Here is a 13,269-nt window from a genome sequence, read left to right as displayed (position 1 = left end):
AATGCCGGAAAAGCAATACGTACCTACCACTAAACGCAGTCACGCCTGGGCACCTCGTGGAGGTCGCGTGGGCTCTATCGCGAAAAGATTCACCATGAGAGACAGGAGTGTGACCGGCAGGGAATTGCAGCCGGGCCGGGACAGAATGTAAAGCATGAAGGAAAGAGACGCTTTTCTACACAATGAAATGCTTGCAAAGTTTCCAGCAAACTTCGATTAACATTAATTTCTTCTCTAGTACGACAATCGGGTGTAGACTACTACTCCAAAGGCATCGCCGAGTCGGCCAGCCCGCCGCCGTCAAAGACCCAGTCAAGGCGGCCCAAATGGTTGAGCGTGTCGAGAGCGCCGAGGCCGCCGAGGAAGTCGAATTGCATCGGATCCGCATCCATGCCGGTAAACTGACCCACGATAGCAGGGCTCATTGCAATTTGCCCAGAGCCCTCGGAGGCGGCTAGCTGGGGCGCGTCTGGAGCTGCCGCATCTCGGAGACTCGACGCCAGCGATCGGAGCAGCTCGGCCACCTCCTGCCGCGCGGCCGCAAGTTGTTGTCCAGACACGATGCCTCTGCCTCTCCTATCCAGGTCTCCAGACACAGCTGGGACATAGGCGTCAAGAATGTTTATGGACATCTCGATCAGCCGCTGGCTTGAGGCCGAACTGTTCTCGAAAGGCGCGCGCCCACTCCCCTTCAGGCACTCGTGATACACGAGCATGAGGCCGCACTGGAACACCAGGCCGGGGCCCGTCGGTATGATACCGAGTATCTCCGAGCGATACTCCCCATGGCTCAGCATACTTATGATGGCAGAGCTGGCCTCGACGCAAGCAGAAAGGCTCTCGGCAAACGGTGGGGCGTTCTCGTCGAATGTGAGCGCGGGTCGATGTATCATGATTCTCACAATGTTGGCCATCACCGAAATCCATGTGGACATGCGGGAAGAGCATTCCAACCCCATAGCGTGCGGAGCCTGTCGATCCGGATCTATCATGTTGTGCTTAAAGCGCTGCTCCCAGGACTGCAGGTCGTGCTCGAGCTTGGCGATCTTCTCGGCGCCGTGGCGACGGCGAGTTGTCGTATACAGTTCGCTCAGTGCTTCGTACAAGATGCGCCCCAAGTGGATGTACGCAATGAATGGGCTCACCCGGGTCGACTCGCCGGGGAGCGGATACGAGAGGCTCTTCGTGTTGACTTCATTCAGCTCACAATCCAGTGGCAAGTCGACGTCGACGTCGGCATCAATAATGAGTCTCGGCAATCCCAGCGCTATCGATGTCACCCTAGAGCCACGTCAGCCAACGGTGTTAGTGCGGTCATATGTGATAGGTCACCTACTTGTCGTACATATATACCCACCACCACACGCGCTTCCTCATCTCGACCTGCCCCTCTACGAATTTGAATCGCCTCGAGTGTCGGTGGAGACCTAACGATTGGGCCAGACGAACGAGGATGCCGTTCAGTTGCGCCATGAGCAGGATCTGACCTGTGGCCTGCAGGTAGAGCGAGAAGAGACTCAAGGCCTGCAGACTGGGCATATCGCCCTTGCCGATGAGCCGGGGCACCATGGTCCGGACCAGTCGCAGATATGTCGTGTCATAGTCGTTCCGACTCTCAGTGCTCGCGCTCGCGCTCGCCCTGTTCAGTAACAATATTATGCAAAGCTGGAACAAAAGACTCATTTGTTCATCGATACTTTCTCGGGATGCCGAAACGGCACCATCCAGGATGCTTTGCAAGAAGTTTGAGATGTCCGAGGTCGCCACGATCGGGCAGAACGATCCCCAGCCGTCAGCAAAAAGGTCGACCTCTTGTGAGTAATATGCAGCCGACAGAGGGAAATATTGCCTCGGGTCTTGTAAGATGAAGCCCGGAAGGGCCGGGTCCAACCCAGCCGTGTCCAGGATCTCCGTGCTGCTACCGAACGGCTCCACGAGGTGGATGCAGAAGCAGCTCTCGGGGAACGGCAGCTGGTAGATGCGGCGACTCTGGAGAGCCTGCTGCACGGACAGCACAAAGTGGACGGCCGACGTCGACCCGGCGAACCTCTCCCCGCCGACAGAGTCCGGCACCAGGCGGCCCATGTGTTTGATGATCAGGGCCGACTTGTTCTGTAGCCCACCGCCGCTGCTGCCGCCGCCCGGGGTTTCGAGACTACCTGACAGCGTCACGTTCGCTCGCGCGGGCACATAGTCGCTCCGTCGGTTCGGCGCAGCGGCGGGCGAAGGGCCCGGCGACTCCCCGAGGCGCTGCCGCAGGCCGGCGTTGACGTCGCGCTCCGCCTGCAGGGCCCGCCTCAGCTCGTCGTTCTCGCCCTGCAGCCTCCTGACCTGCTCCTCGGCCGGGGTCGGGTAGCCTCGGATCTTTGTCCTTCGGCGCAGCTTCTTCGTGACGACGCACGCCACTGCTGCGGACGCGCAGTTGCTGCACTGGGTAAAAAGGAAGAGAGCCGTTAGACACGAGAGGAAACGTAGCCAAAAAAAAAAAAAAAAAAAAAAAAAAAAAAAAAAAAAAAAAAAAAAGAAAGAAAGAAAGGGGGGGCGGTGTGTGTACGACCTGACTGGTCGGAATTTGAGGCATCATACAGTCGGCGCAGCTCCGTCACATTTCACTTTTTTCCTACACATGTTATGTATGCGCTGGTTAGAGCAAGAAAAAGAGCGCAAAGAATACAACTTTCGCAGAGAGCCCATACATCCGACATCGATCGCTATGTCATGTTAGAGATGGAAAATACAGAAAAAAGTCTCGACAAAAGGGGGGGAGCCTTATCGACGAACCAGACCTGGCCGGATCCTGCACCGCCGGCGGGCGGGCTTGGCGAGTTCATCACTCCGGCGGCAGCGGTGGCCATATCACCGCATGATGAGCCTGGGGCGCACAGGGTGACACACGGCGTCCGAGACCTGTGCTTATCATTGGTCGTGCCGTCGCAGTGCAGTAGTACATGGGATGAAGAAGAGGAAGAATTGGTCGTGCGCCTCCAGTCCCCCACGATGCACGTCGGTCAGAAGTGAGGGCAAACAGGTCAACCTTCCAGCCGTGGCTAGTGCGGCGGCCATCCTTTGTCTGTGGATCCGAAGTCGCATCGCAGGCAAGGGGAAAACTAACTCTGGGCACTCATTAGCGCCGGAATAGACGCAATTCCAGAGCATCATGGCTAAAAGCGGAGAACCCTGGTTCGAGTCCCCGTGGCTCGCAGGTGTTGGTATAAAGGTCCATCCGGGCCTGCGTGCTGGAGGGGGGGGGCGCTTTTGCTCCCGCGGGAGGGGGAGGAGGGCAATGAATGAAGTCGATGTTCTCTGGAGCTGTCAAGTATTTGCTTCCTAGGGAAGAAAAAAAGAAACAAAAACAAAAACCCTTGATTGCGATGATGGCTGTCTCGGTGCTGGACTCGCGGGTCTTCCGCGACCTCTTTGGCACGCAGCAGATGCGTGATGTCTTTTCCGACGAGGCCTACGTCGGACGCATGATCGAGGTCGAGACGGCGCTGGCTCGAGCTCAGTCCAAGGTCGGGGTCATCGAAGCCAGCGCCGGCGATGCACTGACCAAGGCCGTCGGCCAGGTCAAGATAGAGTGAGTCGGGCCCTCCTCGAAGCAGCAGCAGGCAGGAGAGAGAACCTTTTGTTTGTCGTCGGCGGGTAATACTGATTTTGATTCTTCTTAACTTTTCCACCAGCTACGAAAAGCTGTCTGCCGACACCGAGATCGTCGGGTACCCCGTGCTGCCCCTGATCCAGCAGCTGGCGGCGCAGACGCCCGCCGAGGTCGCCAGGTACATCCACTGGGGCGCGACGACGCAGGACATCATGGACTGCGCCTCGCAGCTGCAGATGCGGCAGGGCCTGGCCATCGTCAGGGCCGGCCTCGGGGACCTGGCGCAGACGCTGCGGCGCCTCTCGGAGCGGCACCGCGACACGCCCATGGCCGGCCGGACGCACCTCCAGCACGCGCTGCCCTGCACGTTCGGGTACAAGTGCGCCGTCTACCTGTCCGGCATCGCGCGGCACCTCGAGCGGCTCGGGGAGATCGAGAGGCGCTGCCTGCTGGTGCAGTTCGGGGGCGCGGCCGGCACGCTCGCCTCCCTGGGCGCCGCCTCCGGGGACGGGGTCCGGGTCCGGGCGGCGCTGGCGGAGGAGCTCGGCCTGCGGGACGCGCCCGTCACCTGGCACTCGGTGCGCGACAACGTGGCCGAGGTGCTCAACTTCCTGGCGCTCGTGGGCGGGTCGCTGGGCAAGATCGCCTACGACATGATCGTCATGTCGTCCAGCGAGGTCGGCGAGGTCTCGGAGCCCTTCGTGGCCCACCGCGGCGCCTCGTCGACCATGCCGCAGAAGCGCAACCCGATCTCGAGCGAGCTCGTCTACGCCGCCTCCAAGCTGCTGCGGTCCAACGCCGCCCTGGGGCTCGACGCCATGGTCGTCGACTTTGAGAGGGCCTCGGGCCCCTGGCACCTGGAATGGGCTGCCATCCCCTCGGCTTTCGTCCTCGCCGCCGGGTCCCTGCACCAGACGCAGTTCGCCCTCAACGGGCTGGTGGTCAACACGGGGAGGATGATGGAGAACCTCGGCTCGACGCGGGGTCTCATTGTCGGAGAGGCCGTGATGATGGCCTTGGCGCCTCATCTGGGCCGCCAGGGCGCCCACGACATCGTCTACGAGGCTTGCAAGGAGGCGATCGAGTCTGGCAAGTTATTGATTGACGCCCTGAAAACCAGACCCCAAGTCATGGAGTGCTTCAGCCAAGAAAGGCTCGCCGACGTCTGCAATCCGACAAAGTACTTTGGCGCTAGCCAGTTGATGGTCGATGACATGTTGCGCATAACGGGAGGCCTGGCAAAGGGAGTCAATGGCGTCAACGGTGGGTGTTAGGCATGGATGAGAGCGAGATGAGTTCATTGAATCGTTTGTCAGCCATCACCCAGCGAAGGGCACATACACCTACTAACGTAGTGCCTTTTTTACACATGATCATGACCAACGAGCCAAGCAATTCCTCGGGTGACACAGAACCCCGTAGCGCGATTCACCGGTCTCCATGCCCAATAAGAGAGAGAGAGAGTTGTTTTGGTACGCGACACAGAGACAGGAGGGGACTGGGGGTGAATCGGTCGGGCAAGGCCAAATGTTTAGTCAATCAGGCAGAGAATATCAATTACTACCATCAGGTCTTAGTTTGAGAAAGAGACAGCTTCCATTTCGAGTGGTCAAGTGATGAAAAGGGGCTGTTGATCGATGATCGATGATCAGATCACAAGCCCATCAAGGTCGGTCAATAGATGTCGCGCTCGCTCTCAAGCTCCAGCGACCAGGGCTCCCAAATAGAAAAAAAAAAAAAGACATCCGTCGCTTCCAAGGCTCCATGCCCTAAGCAAAAGGCTCGATCTCGACCTTGGTCGCGCCAAATGCCTGAGCCAGGCTCTCCTTGACATCGCGAAGAATGACAACCATGGGAGAAACGAGGGCCATGGGCATGGGGACAGAGAGCGAATGAGGGCCCGGGCAAAGCTTGTCCGTGGCGACGATGTGGCCGAGATAACGGAGTCGATAATCGTAGACGAGGGCGCCCGAATCTCCCTTGTCTGCGAACCATTGTCCACGTCCATGGCGGCCGAAGATGCTCAGAGCGCGGCCCCGTGCGAGGAACAGACCGCCCGGGGTTTCATGAGTGACAGTGATGGATGGCTCGATGCGGTGCCAGGATCCAGTGGTGGTCTTAGTCGTGCGGCCGCTCTTGACAACAGGGGCGTGGCGCTTGTGATCGATCTCCATAGCGAGAGCTTCCTCGGTCGAGTACATGGCACCCTCGACCGGGCGGCGAAGAAGCACACCGTCGTAAGAAGTCTGATCGTTGAAGTAGGTCTTGCGTTCGCCGAGGTGCTCAAGCACTGGGGTGATCATGCAGTGGCGCAGGCCCTAAAGATCAGACATGTACAGGTTAGCGATCAGAAAGCCATGCTGTCCAGGAAACCCTTGAGTGATTTGGTAATTTCGGTACCAAGTATTCAGCCCGCTTCTAGCGACGCAAGGAGATAGACAAGTATGAATTATGGGCAGAGAGCACTTACTTGAAGATGCTGGTCCATAGACGCAGGCATCCGCTCCGGGTAGACTTTGACAAGAGCCCAATCCATGAGATAGCCGTCTCGGCAACGGCCCATGCCAGAGCTGCAAATGACCTTGCCTAGGACGCGGTCATGTCCATCAAGCCGCAGGACTAGGTCTTCAATCTGGGAGCGGTGATCGGGCGATACGTAACCAGAAGCGCCGAGGTCCTTGAGCAGCTGCAAGTGAGAGCTGTGGTCCTCGTCGGAAGGAGAACAGACAATAGGGCCAGATGCTGGACAAGTGATAGGTTCCTCGTGGCCTGAATGGGAAGGGGAACGGTCAGATAGCAAATTCACACATGTTTCAAAATGGAAAGGTGGGGGTGGGTTTCCTTACGCGAGATGGCGTGGTGACAAACGAGGGCCAAGAAGATGGTCTCGTCATCAATGACGGCTCGGAAGTAGCCGCCCAGAGTGGCAGAGCCCATGCCAAGCTGCGAAGCTCCCACGCTGGCACCAGGGAGCGGGGAGCTGGCATACTGGTCGGTGATGTCCTTGACACAGTGGAGCTGCTCAACCGCTGAAGCGGCAGGCTGAACCTCACCGTTGGTGATCTCGATGGCCACTCCTGCAAGAGAGTCATCGTTCCTCCTAAGAGCCTTTGTTAGCGGCGGCCATGGTCTTGTCATTCGGGCGCGGGAATCCGACTTACGCCTCGAGAGCTGAACGAATAGCGAGCACAGCACCCTAGGCGCGCGCGCAAGTCATGGAGCCGGGACGAACGGTGATGAGGATGGTTGCCTCGGTGTCGGCATCGCCAGGGCGGCCGTCACAGTCTTGGAAGTAGCCAATACGGTAGCCGCCAATGCTGGTCCAGTCGTCGTTGGCGAGGATGGCCTCCAGTTGCTCGCGGAGGGTCTCGGGGATAGCCGAGGAAGGTGAGGCCGGAGTGGCATCAAAGTGACGCACGAGAGCTTCGTCGCCGACGCCGCCGTCACGAAGGGCGCCGTAGGATCGGGCGGGGGGGGAAGGGTGCGCTGGAGGCGGAGAAATGGCCAGGCCGGAGCGTGCGAGGAAGCCATAGTGGACGCGTTGAGGGGGGACGTCATCGCCGCTCATCATCGTCATCTTGGCCGCCGCTGCCGTCGCCGCCATGGTTTGCGCTGGATCGGACGTCATGGTCTTCTTGTTGCTGTTGCTAGCATCCGCGATTTTGCTTGCGATGACCAAGGAGATGTCCTTGCCAAGGCGCAGGGCGAGGAGGGGCGGGCTACCGAAATCCATCTTGACATGGATCGACTGGAGGCTGGAGTGGAGGCCCTTATCGTTATCGTCACGTGTTCTGGAGATGTCGGAAAAGGTGAAGGAGGAGCTCTTTGTAGCCTGGCTCGCCTGGGACAGTGGGTTCACAGCACTGACCACAGGCCCAGCGTGCTGGTGTTGCTGCCTGGAGCAGTGGAGGCTCCTGGGCCACCTGGGCAATGAAAGTACAAGTGAATAGGTGCCAAGCGGATCACGTGGTATTATTGCCAGGCCAGGAAAGAAAAAAAAAAAAAAAAAAAAAAAAAAAAAAAAAAAAAAAAAAAAAAGAAAAAAAAAAAAAAAAAAAAAAAAAAAAAAAAAAAAAAAAAGGGTAAACGTCGACAACACTCAACGCGTACGAATGCTACACTGCAGATTGGATTGCGTATCGACCTGGTCCGCCTGGATTCGAGCCGTGACAGAGGGGCAAGGCCGTTGCTCATTCATTATCGGGAGCAATACTGGCCGGGAATGGTTGATCCCGCTGGTCATCATCATTGCGCGCGTCTGCCATCGGCCAACCAGCATGAGTGCATCCTTGGAGGGTTACATGGGGGTATCATCCTTGAGGGATGCCCTGTCATGGTGGAATGCGTCGACATCCCGCCAGAGGGAGAGACGGGGAGCCCAGAGACGCGGTGGCAGCAGCTGGTAGAAATCCGGGCTGTACGCTTCGCAGCGTTCCATCCAGACGACTGTGCCCAATCCAATGCCAACCCGAAACGATCACTCCTTTGCTGTCCAAGTGCCCAGGCGGGAGAGAGAACTGATGCGTGGCTTGGATGGCTACTGGATCAGCGTCAGAACATGGATACTCTCATAAGCCGACCGAAGCACCCACGGAGGATATGCGTGCCAGCCGCTATTTCTTCCCAAACAGGAATACAGTACGGGTTACTACAGAGTACCTTGGTTATCTGAGACAGCTGGAGGAGTCAAACTTGGCCCAAAGGAGCCCAGCGTCGACCTTGCACTACCAGAGAGTCAGACTACATGCCCCTTTGGAGCTTATTAGGGCGGCTGACACGCAATGCCTAATCCCTGGGCGCCACCATACGCCCTTGTGAGCGGGATTCGCTGCCCGGTCGTCGAGCGGCACCGAATACGGAGCGTGCTTACTTAAGGCTGGCGCGGATCCCCAATGGCGTGTCGTACATGCGGCGACGACACCTTGATTTCTCGTGCCAAAGATCCATCCTCTGATCCAGACCATGGCCTCGAGTGACGGCTCGCCAGGAGCACAAGACCACAAAGCCGTGCATGAGTGGCCCAGTAAGTCCCCCGCAATCCAGGGGCCCCCACCCCCCTAACCTACCTAACTGCCGCCGCTAACCAAGGTACCTCGCTGCGTCGCCGCAGTACCGGGCATAGGGCGAGTCCTCATCACAAACCGGAGCGTCGGCTCCCCTTCGACCATCAACATCCTCCTCACGTTTCCCAATCCGGCCAGTCTCGACGCCTCCCGCCTCGCCAGGAGAACCGCCGAGCTCCAGCAGAAATGGCCGCTCCTCAGCATCACCATCGCCGACCAGCGCACCCCCCGCCCGGCGATGCGATACCGCCGCGCGAGCTGGGACGCAGACCAGGTCCTCCGCCGTGAGACCTACGACGCCAACCCGGCCGACCCGGGCGCGGAGCGGGACTGGATCTACGATAGGGCGCTGCGGCTCTTCCAGGAAAAGGTCTCGTTCGACAGCGATCCCCTCTGGAGGGTCACGCTCTTCCGCGCCTCCTCAAATCCCGACCACCACAGGCTCTACCTCTCCCTGACGCTCGACCACATCATCATCGACGGCCGCGGAGCCGTCAAGCTCGCCAGGGCCCTTATCGCCGACGACATCTCGGAGCACCCAAAGGAGGACATCGCAATCTATAAGGGTATGGGCGGCGAAGAGATCGAGGGCATTCCTCCCTACTCCTTCATCGCCTCGACCATCTTTAGCATGCTTGTGATCCCGCGCCTGCCCGGCTTCCTCCAGAGGTGGCTGGGCCACGTCCCCGCCTGGCCCCAGAAGGTCGCACGGCCGCCGATCGACAGCCCCTGGAAGTTATCGATCCTCGACGTCCCCGCCGGCCTGATGCACAAGCTCAAAGCCGCCGGGAAGCGGCACGGGATCGCCACGCTCAACCCGACGCTCCACACCGCGTGGGTGCTCGCGATATGGACCGTATTCATCGGCAGGAGGGACGACCTCTCCATACGGGACTGCTCGGTCAAGGATCTGCGCGACGTCAGCAAGGGAGACCCGTACTGCCTCGCCGGCCACGCGACCATGTTCATGTGGTCCACCGGCAGCTTGACCGCCCGGAGCCGCTTCTGGGACCTGGCCAGGTCGTACGGAGGCGTGTCGGCGGACCCCCAGGCCGCCGTCGACGGCTTCAACATGATGAAGATGCTGAACCTGGTCAAGGAGAAGCCGACCAAGCCCGAAGAGTGCCGGTACCGCGCTCCCGACCCCGCCGTCCTGCCTGCTGGAGACAAGAGGGCGCACACGCTGCGGGAGGAGGGGGCGCTGAAAAAGATCAACTCTTTGTGCCCCTACGACGGACTAAGCGGTATCTGGTCCAATCTGTCGTACATGGCGCTGCCCGAGGGAGCCACGGATATGATCTTTGGTGTGTCTGGGAATGACACCGGCACTGCGTTCAACACCTGTCTGGTCGGGCACGAGAACGGGGTGCGGCTGCAGAATGCGTTCTCCGACGGCGCGGCGATGACAGAGGAGGGCGTCAAGAAGGCCGAGAAGGTCTTCGTGGGCATCCTTGAGAGTATTGCCGCCGAGGAGGGCGAAGACTGGCTCGTGGGCGAGCTTCTCAAGGATGCCTAGGGCGCATTTAATGATGTACCGTACAAGCACGATGAAGGGTATGGAGGACGGAGTAATGACTTTAAATTCTCTTCCTCAGCGCAACCTGTCCAAAGACAAAGAAAGCCGCTGATGGCTACCAAAAAGAAAGCATTGAGCTGTGTTGATTCTTTCGTGTCCGTTCATCCGCAGAATGTCTAAGCGATATTCTTCTGTCCACCGTGAAGCACCAGAGAGATCCCAGTGCCACTGTTGGATGCGTTGGTGATGTGATCACTTTTTCTTGATCCCCAGCTGTTCCTACAGGCGGATGCGTGTTAGTCCAAGGATCTGAGACAGGAAGCGGCCTCGATACTCACAAGAGTGTGGTTTGGAAATGTGACGGTGTAGGTGTCGTGCCGCATCTGTCCCAACTCTTAGCAATCTGCCCTCTTTGCGAGCAGTTCGCTTCATTGGAGAACATACCTCGATGGAGTATATTCCGGGGAACTTTGTATTGAGAATTGTACGGAGCTCCGTGCCCGTCATCGAATACGCCGAGACTGACGCCTGGGAACCCCCCTTCTCCGCTGCCCGAAAGGTCACTACGATGGGCACGGGGCCTCTTGAGGTGGGCTTGTTGAATGTCAACTTGTACTCGCCAGACATTTTGAAAAGCTTGATGCCTGCGGGTGGACTTGTTTGAAGGCAGGAGTCAGAAGTGAGGGGATCGTCTCGGATGTAAATACTTTGATCAAGAATGAGGATTGTGTCAATTCTCATGGTGAGGCTGCTGTTTAAATAGAGAAGACATCTTGTGAAACTCAACTAGTGAATCAATAGTCTACGAGCATCAGTAGACCTATTGTGTCCCTATGCCTCGGTCACTACGTCAAATCCTTCACTGGTATTCATTCACGGCTCTCTTCTTCATCTGTTAGGCCTCCTCCGAAAGAGGTGAGCCAGCCATGTTAACTCAGGGTGTCACCCTTTGCTCAACACCACACCTCGAGCATCCAACAACTGCCCCCCTAGCACTCACCAGCATACGCGCATCACGATGATAAGCTCTGAAACGACAGGATATTTGCATTCTGCTATTCTGTAGGATATATAATAAAAAGGTTTATCTGGGAAATTACAAAGCCGCGCAAGGCATGTCAAGAGATTGAAAAGTCAACAAGCTCCCATTGACGAAGATCCTCCAGAAAAAAGGAACCGGGGGAGCAAGCAAAAAGGCTCGACTCGACCCCTCCTTTCAGCCGACAGCCCTGTGTATACAAGTACGTAAGTTAAGAGTGCATGCCAGCCATGCCGGGGAGAGCAGGGAGCCCTGTCGTCGAGCAACGCGTCAGTAAACCAGTCCTCGACCATTTCTCGGGGAAAGAAAAAGAAAAAGAAAACTCACAGTCGTCGCCAATGTCCTCGTGCGCGACCTGCCCGCGCGTGCAGGCGATGGCCTTGGCCTCCTGCTGCCGCTGCAGCGCGGGGCACCGGTCGTTGGCGCACTTGGTGTCCATGGCCTTCTGCAGGGCGTCGCCCTTCCAGCCGAAGAGGTAGTCGCCGTGGATGCCGTAGCCCGTGTTGTCGCCCATGCTCCAGACGAAGGGCTGGCTGCCGTCGGCGGGCCACTCGGCCTTGTTGTTGAACTGGCGCGTGTCGAACATGATCTCGTACATGACCTGCGGGATCTTGACCGGGTGCGAGGCCGGGCAGGCGCCGCCCGTCTCGAAGGTGCCCTGCGCCGGGTAGGCGATGTGCTGCTTGTGGTCCGGGCTGTCGAGGTTCTTGCCGTCCCAGCACGACGGGAAGGTCACCGTCACGCGCCAGCCGCCGCCGCAGACCTTGTTGGGGAAGCCGGGCGTGTCGGAGCCCGTGCAGGGCGCCCCGCCGAACGGCTGCTGCTGCATGTTGGCCTCGCAGCGGAAGCACAGCCCGCGCGGCACCTTCTTGGCGTCGCGGTTGGCCGGGTCGCCGACGAGCATGCGGAAGCCCGGCTTGAAGGCCGTGACGCGCGCGCTGGCCTGGTAGCCGCGGATGTAGTAGACCGTCATGCCGGCCTTGACGCCGAGCCCGAGGTTGGCGACCTGCGGCACGCGCTTGTAGGTGCCGTTGCGGGCCTTGAAGTAGATGTTGGCCGTCCAGTAGTTGGAGAAGTCCTCCGAGTAGGTGCAGCTCGTGCACGTCGACTGCTTGGGCGGGTCGTGCACGTCGGGCGTCATGCTCACGTTGAACGAGTTGCCGCCGATGACCTGGTGCATGTGCGCCGACGGCGTGTTGCCCGGCTCGACCAGCGGGTCGATGCGGTCGATGACCAGCTGCGAGCAGCCGAAGCGCATGAGCTCCTGGGCCGAGCACAGGGCCGCGCCGAGGACGAGGGACTTGAGCTGCATCTTGGTGATCTGCCGCTTTTCTGTCTTGTGTGTCCTGTTCCGCTTCTTTGGCTTTCGATAGAGATTGTATAAAAGAGTACTTTCCCTCACAACGCAAGGCAAACAAACAGACAGGTGAGACAAAGGGAGTGAGGCTACAGAAGGAAAGCGAGAAGAAGGGCAGGAAGAAGAGGTGCAGGATGCCTGTCCCTGGCACGACCATCCTCCTTATATTCCCCTTGGGGATTCGCCCTCTTCCACACCCAGCACGGCAAACGAATGCCAATCGGAACCACCTCGCCTGGTTAAAGCCAAGACGGTTGTCGACCCGAACCTGGACCTGTCAAATCTGCAGCGAGGGGGGCGACAAACGTCCAACTGCCGCTCATTGCAGGCCCGGTATTTAATATATTTCCAAATCTAAGGTAAATCTGGGGGAAAGTTGGGATCCGACCTGGCCGTGCTCCCATTGGCTGCGGGTGTATAAGAGGTCACAGACTCGCAGTAAACACCCGGAGCAGCTATTGGATTCCCCGGCCAATATATGCCCACCTTCCCTTGCTCGGGGTAAAAAAGAAGATAGTGGATCAGCACGATCGCCTAGAAACGAAACAGCAGCTGCCGGGCCTCCGGGAGGCGGGCGTTTGACTCGAAAGCATTGGGCACGCGTCACACTATTGCTGTTGCTATATTTACAGGAGGCGCCCCCCGGCCGGCCATCACCGACTGGTCTTGGCGAACTGCCGAAGATGAATAAATTTC

General features: G+C 58.5%; 5 protein-coding genes across 5 annotated transcripts; 2 read left to right on the top strand and 3 right to left on the bottom strand.

Moving 5' to 3' along the window:
- Nucleotides 1-260: 260 nt before the first annotated feature.
- Nucleotides 261-2,628, bottom strand: E0L32_004034 (uncharacterized protein; the record flags this gene model as incomplete). Its single annotated transcript, XM_031138400.1, has 3 exons — nt 261-1,281; nt 1,337-2,408; nt 2,625-2,628. The coding sequence occupies 3 exons, from the start codon at nt 2,626-2,628 to the stop codon at nt 261-263; spliced, it is 2,097 nt and encodes a 698-aa protein (XP_030998096.1).
- Nucleotides 2,629-3,371: 743 nt separating this feature from the next.
- Nucleotides 3,372-4,872, top strand: E0L32_004033 (uncharacterized protein; the record flags this gene model as incomplete). The annotated part of the gene is made up of 2 exons (XM_031138399.1): nt 3,372-3,577; nt 3,681-4,872. The coding sequence occupies 2 exons, from the start codon at nt 3,372-3,374 to the stop codon at nt 4,870-4,872; spliced, it is 1,398 nt and encodes a 465-aa protein (XP_030998095.1).
- Nucleotides 4,873-5,367: 495 nt separating this feature from the next.
- E0L32_004032 (uncharacterized protein) lies at nt 5,368-7,331 on the bottom strand (the record flags this gene model as incomplete). Its single annotated transcript, XM_031138398.1, has 4 exons — nt 5,368-5,916; nt 6,069-6,367; nt 6,445-6,769; nt 6,831-7,331. 4 exons carry the CDS (start codon nt 7,329-7,331, stop codon nt 5,368-5,370), a joined length of 1,674 nt encoding a protein of 557 aa, XP_030998094.1.
- Nucleotides 7,332-8,560: 1,229 nt separating this feature from the next.
- On the top strand, nt 8,561-10,177 carry E0L32_004031 (uncharacterized protein; the record flags this gene model as incomplete). The annotated part of the gene is made up of 2 exons (XM_031138397.1): nt 8,561-8,621; nt 8,709-10,177. The coding sequence occupies 2 exons, from the start codon at nt 8,561-8,563 to the stop codon at nt 10,175-10,177; spliced, it is 1,530 nt and encodes a 509-aa protein (XP_030998093.1).
- Nucleotides 10,178-11,427: 1,250 nt separating this feature from the next.
- E0L32_004030 (uncharacterized protein) lies at nt 11,428-12,528 on the bottom strand (the record flags this gene model as incomplete). The annotated part of the gene is made up of 2 exons (XM_031138396.1): nt 11,428-11,468; nt 11,544-12,528. The coding sequence occupies 2 exons, from the start codon at nt 12,526-12,528 to the stop codon at nt 11,428-11,430; spliced, it is 1,026 nt and encodes a 341-aa protein (XP_030998092.1).
- Nucleotides 12,529-13,269: the final 741 nt, after the last annotated feature.

This window comes from Thyridium curvatum (genome assembly GCF_004353045.1).
Source record: "Thyridium curvatum strain D216 chromosome Unknown NODE_18_length_519074_cov_76.432364, whole genome shotgun sequence".
Classification (NCBI taxonomy): domain Eukaryota; kingdom Fungi; phylum Ascomycota; class Sordariomycetes; order Thyridiales; family Thyridiaceae; genus Thyridium; species Thyridium curvatum.
This window is presented reverse-complemented; position numbering and strand designations above follow the sequence as displayed.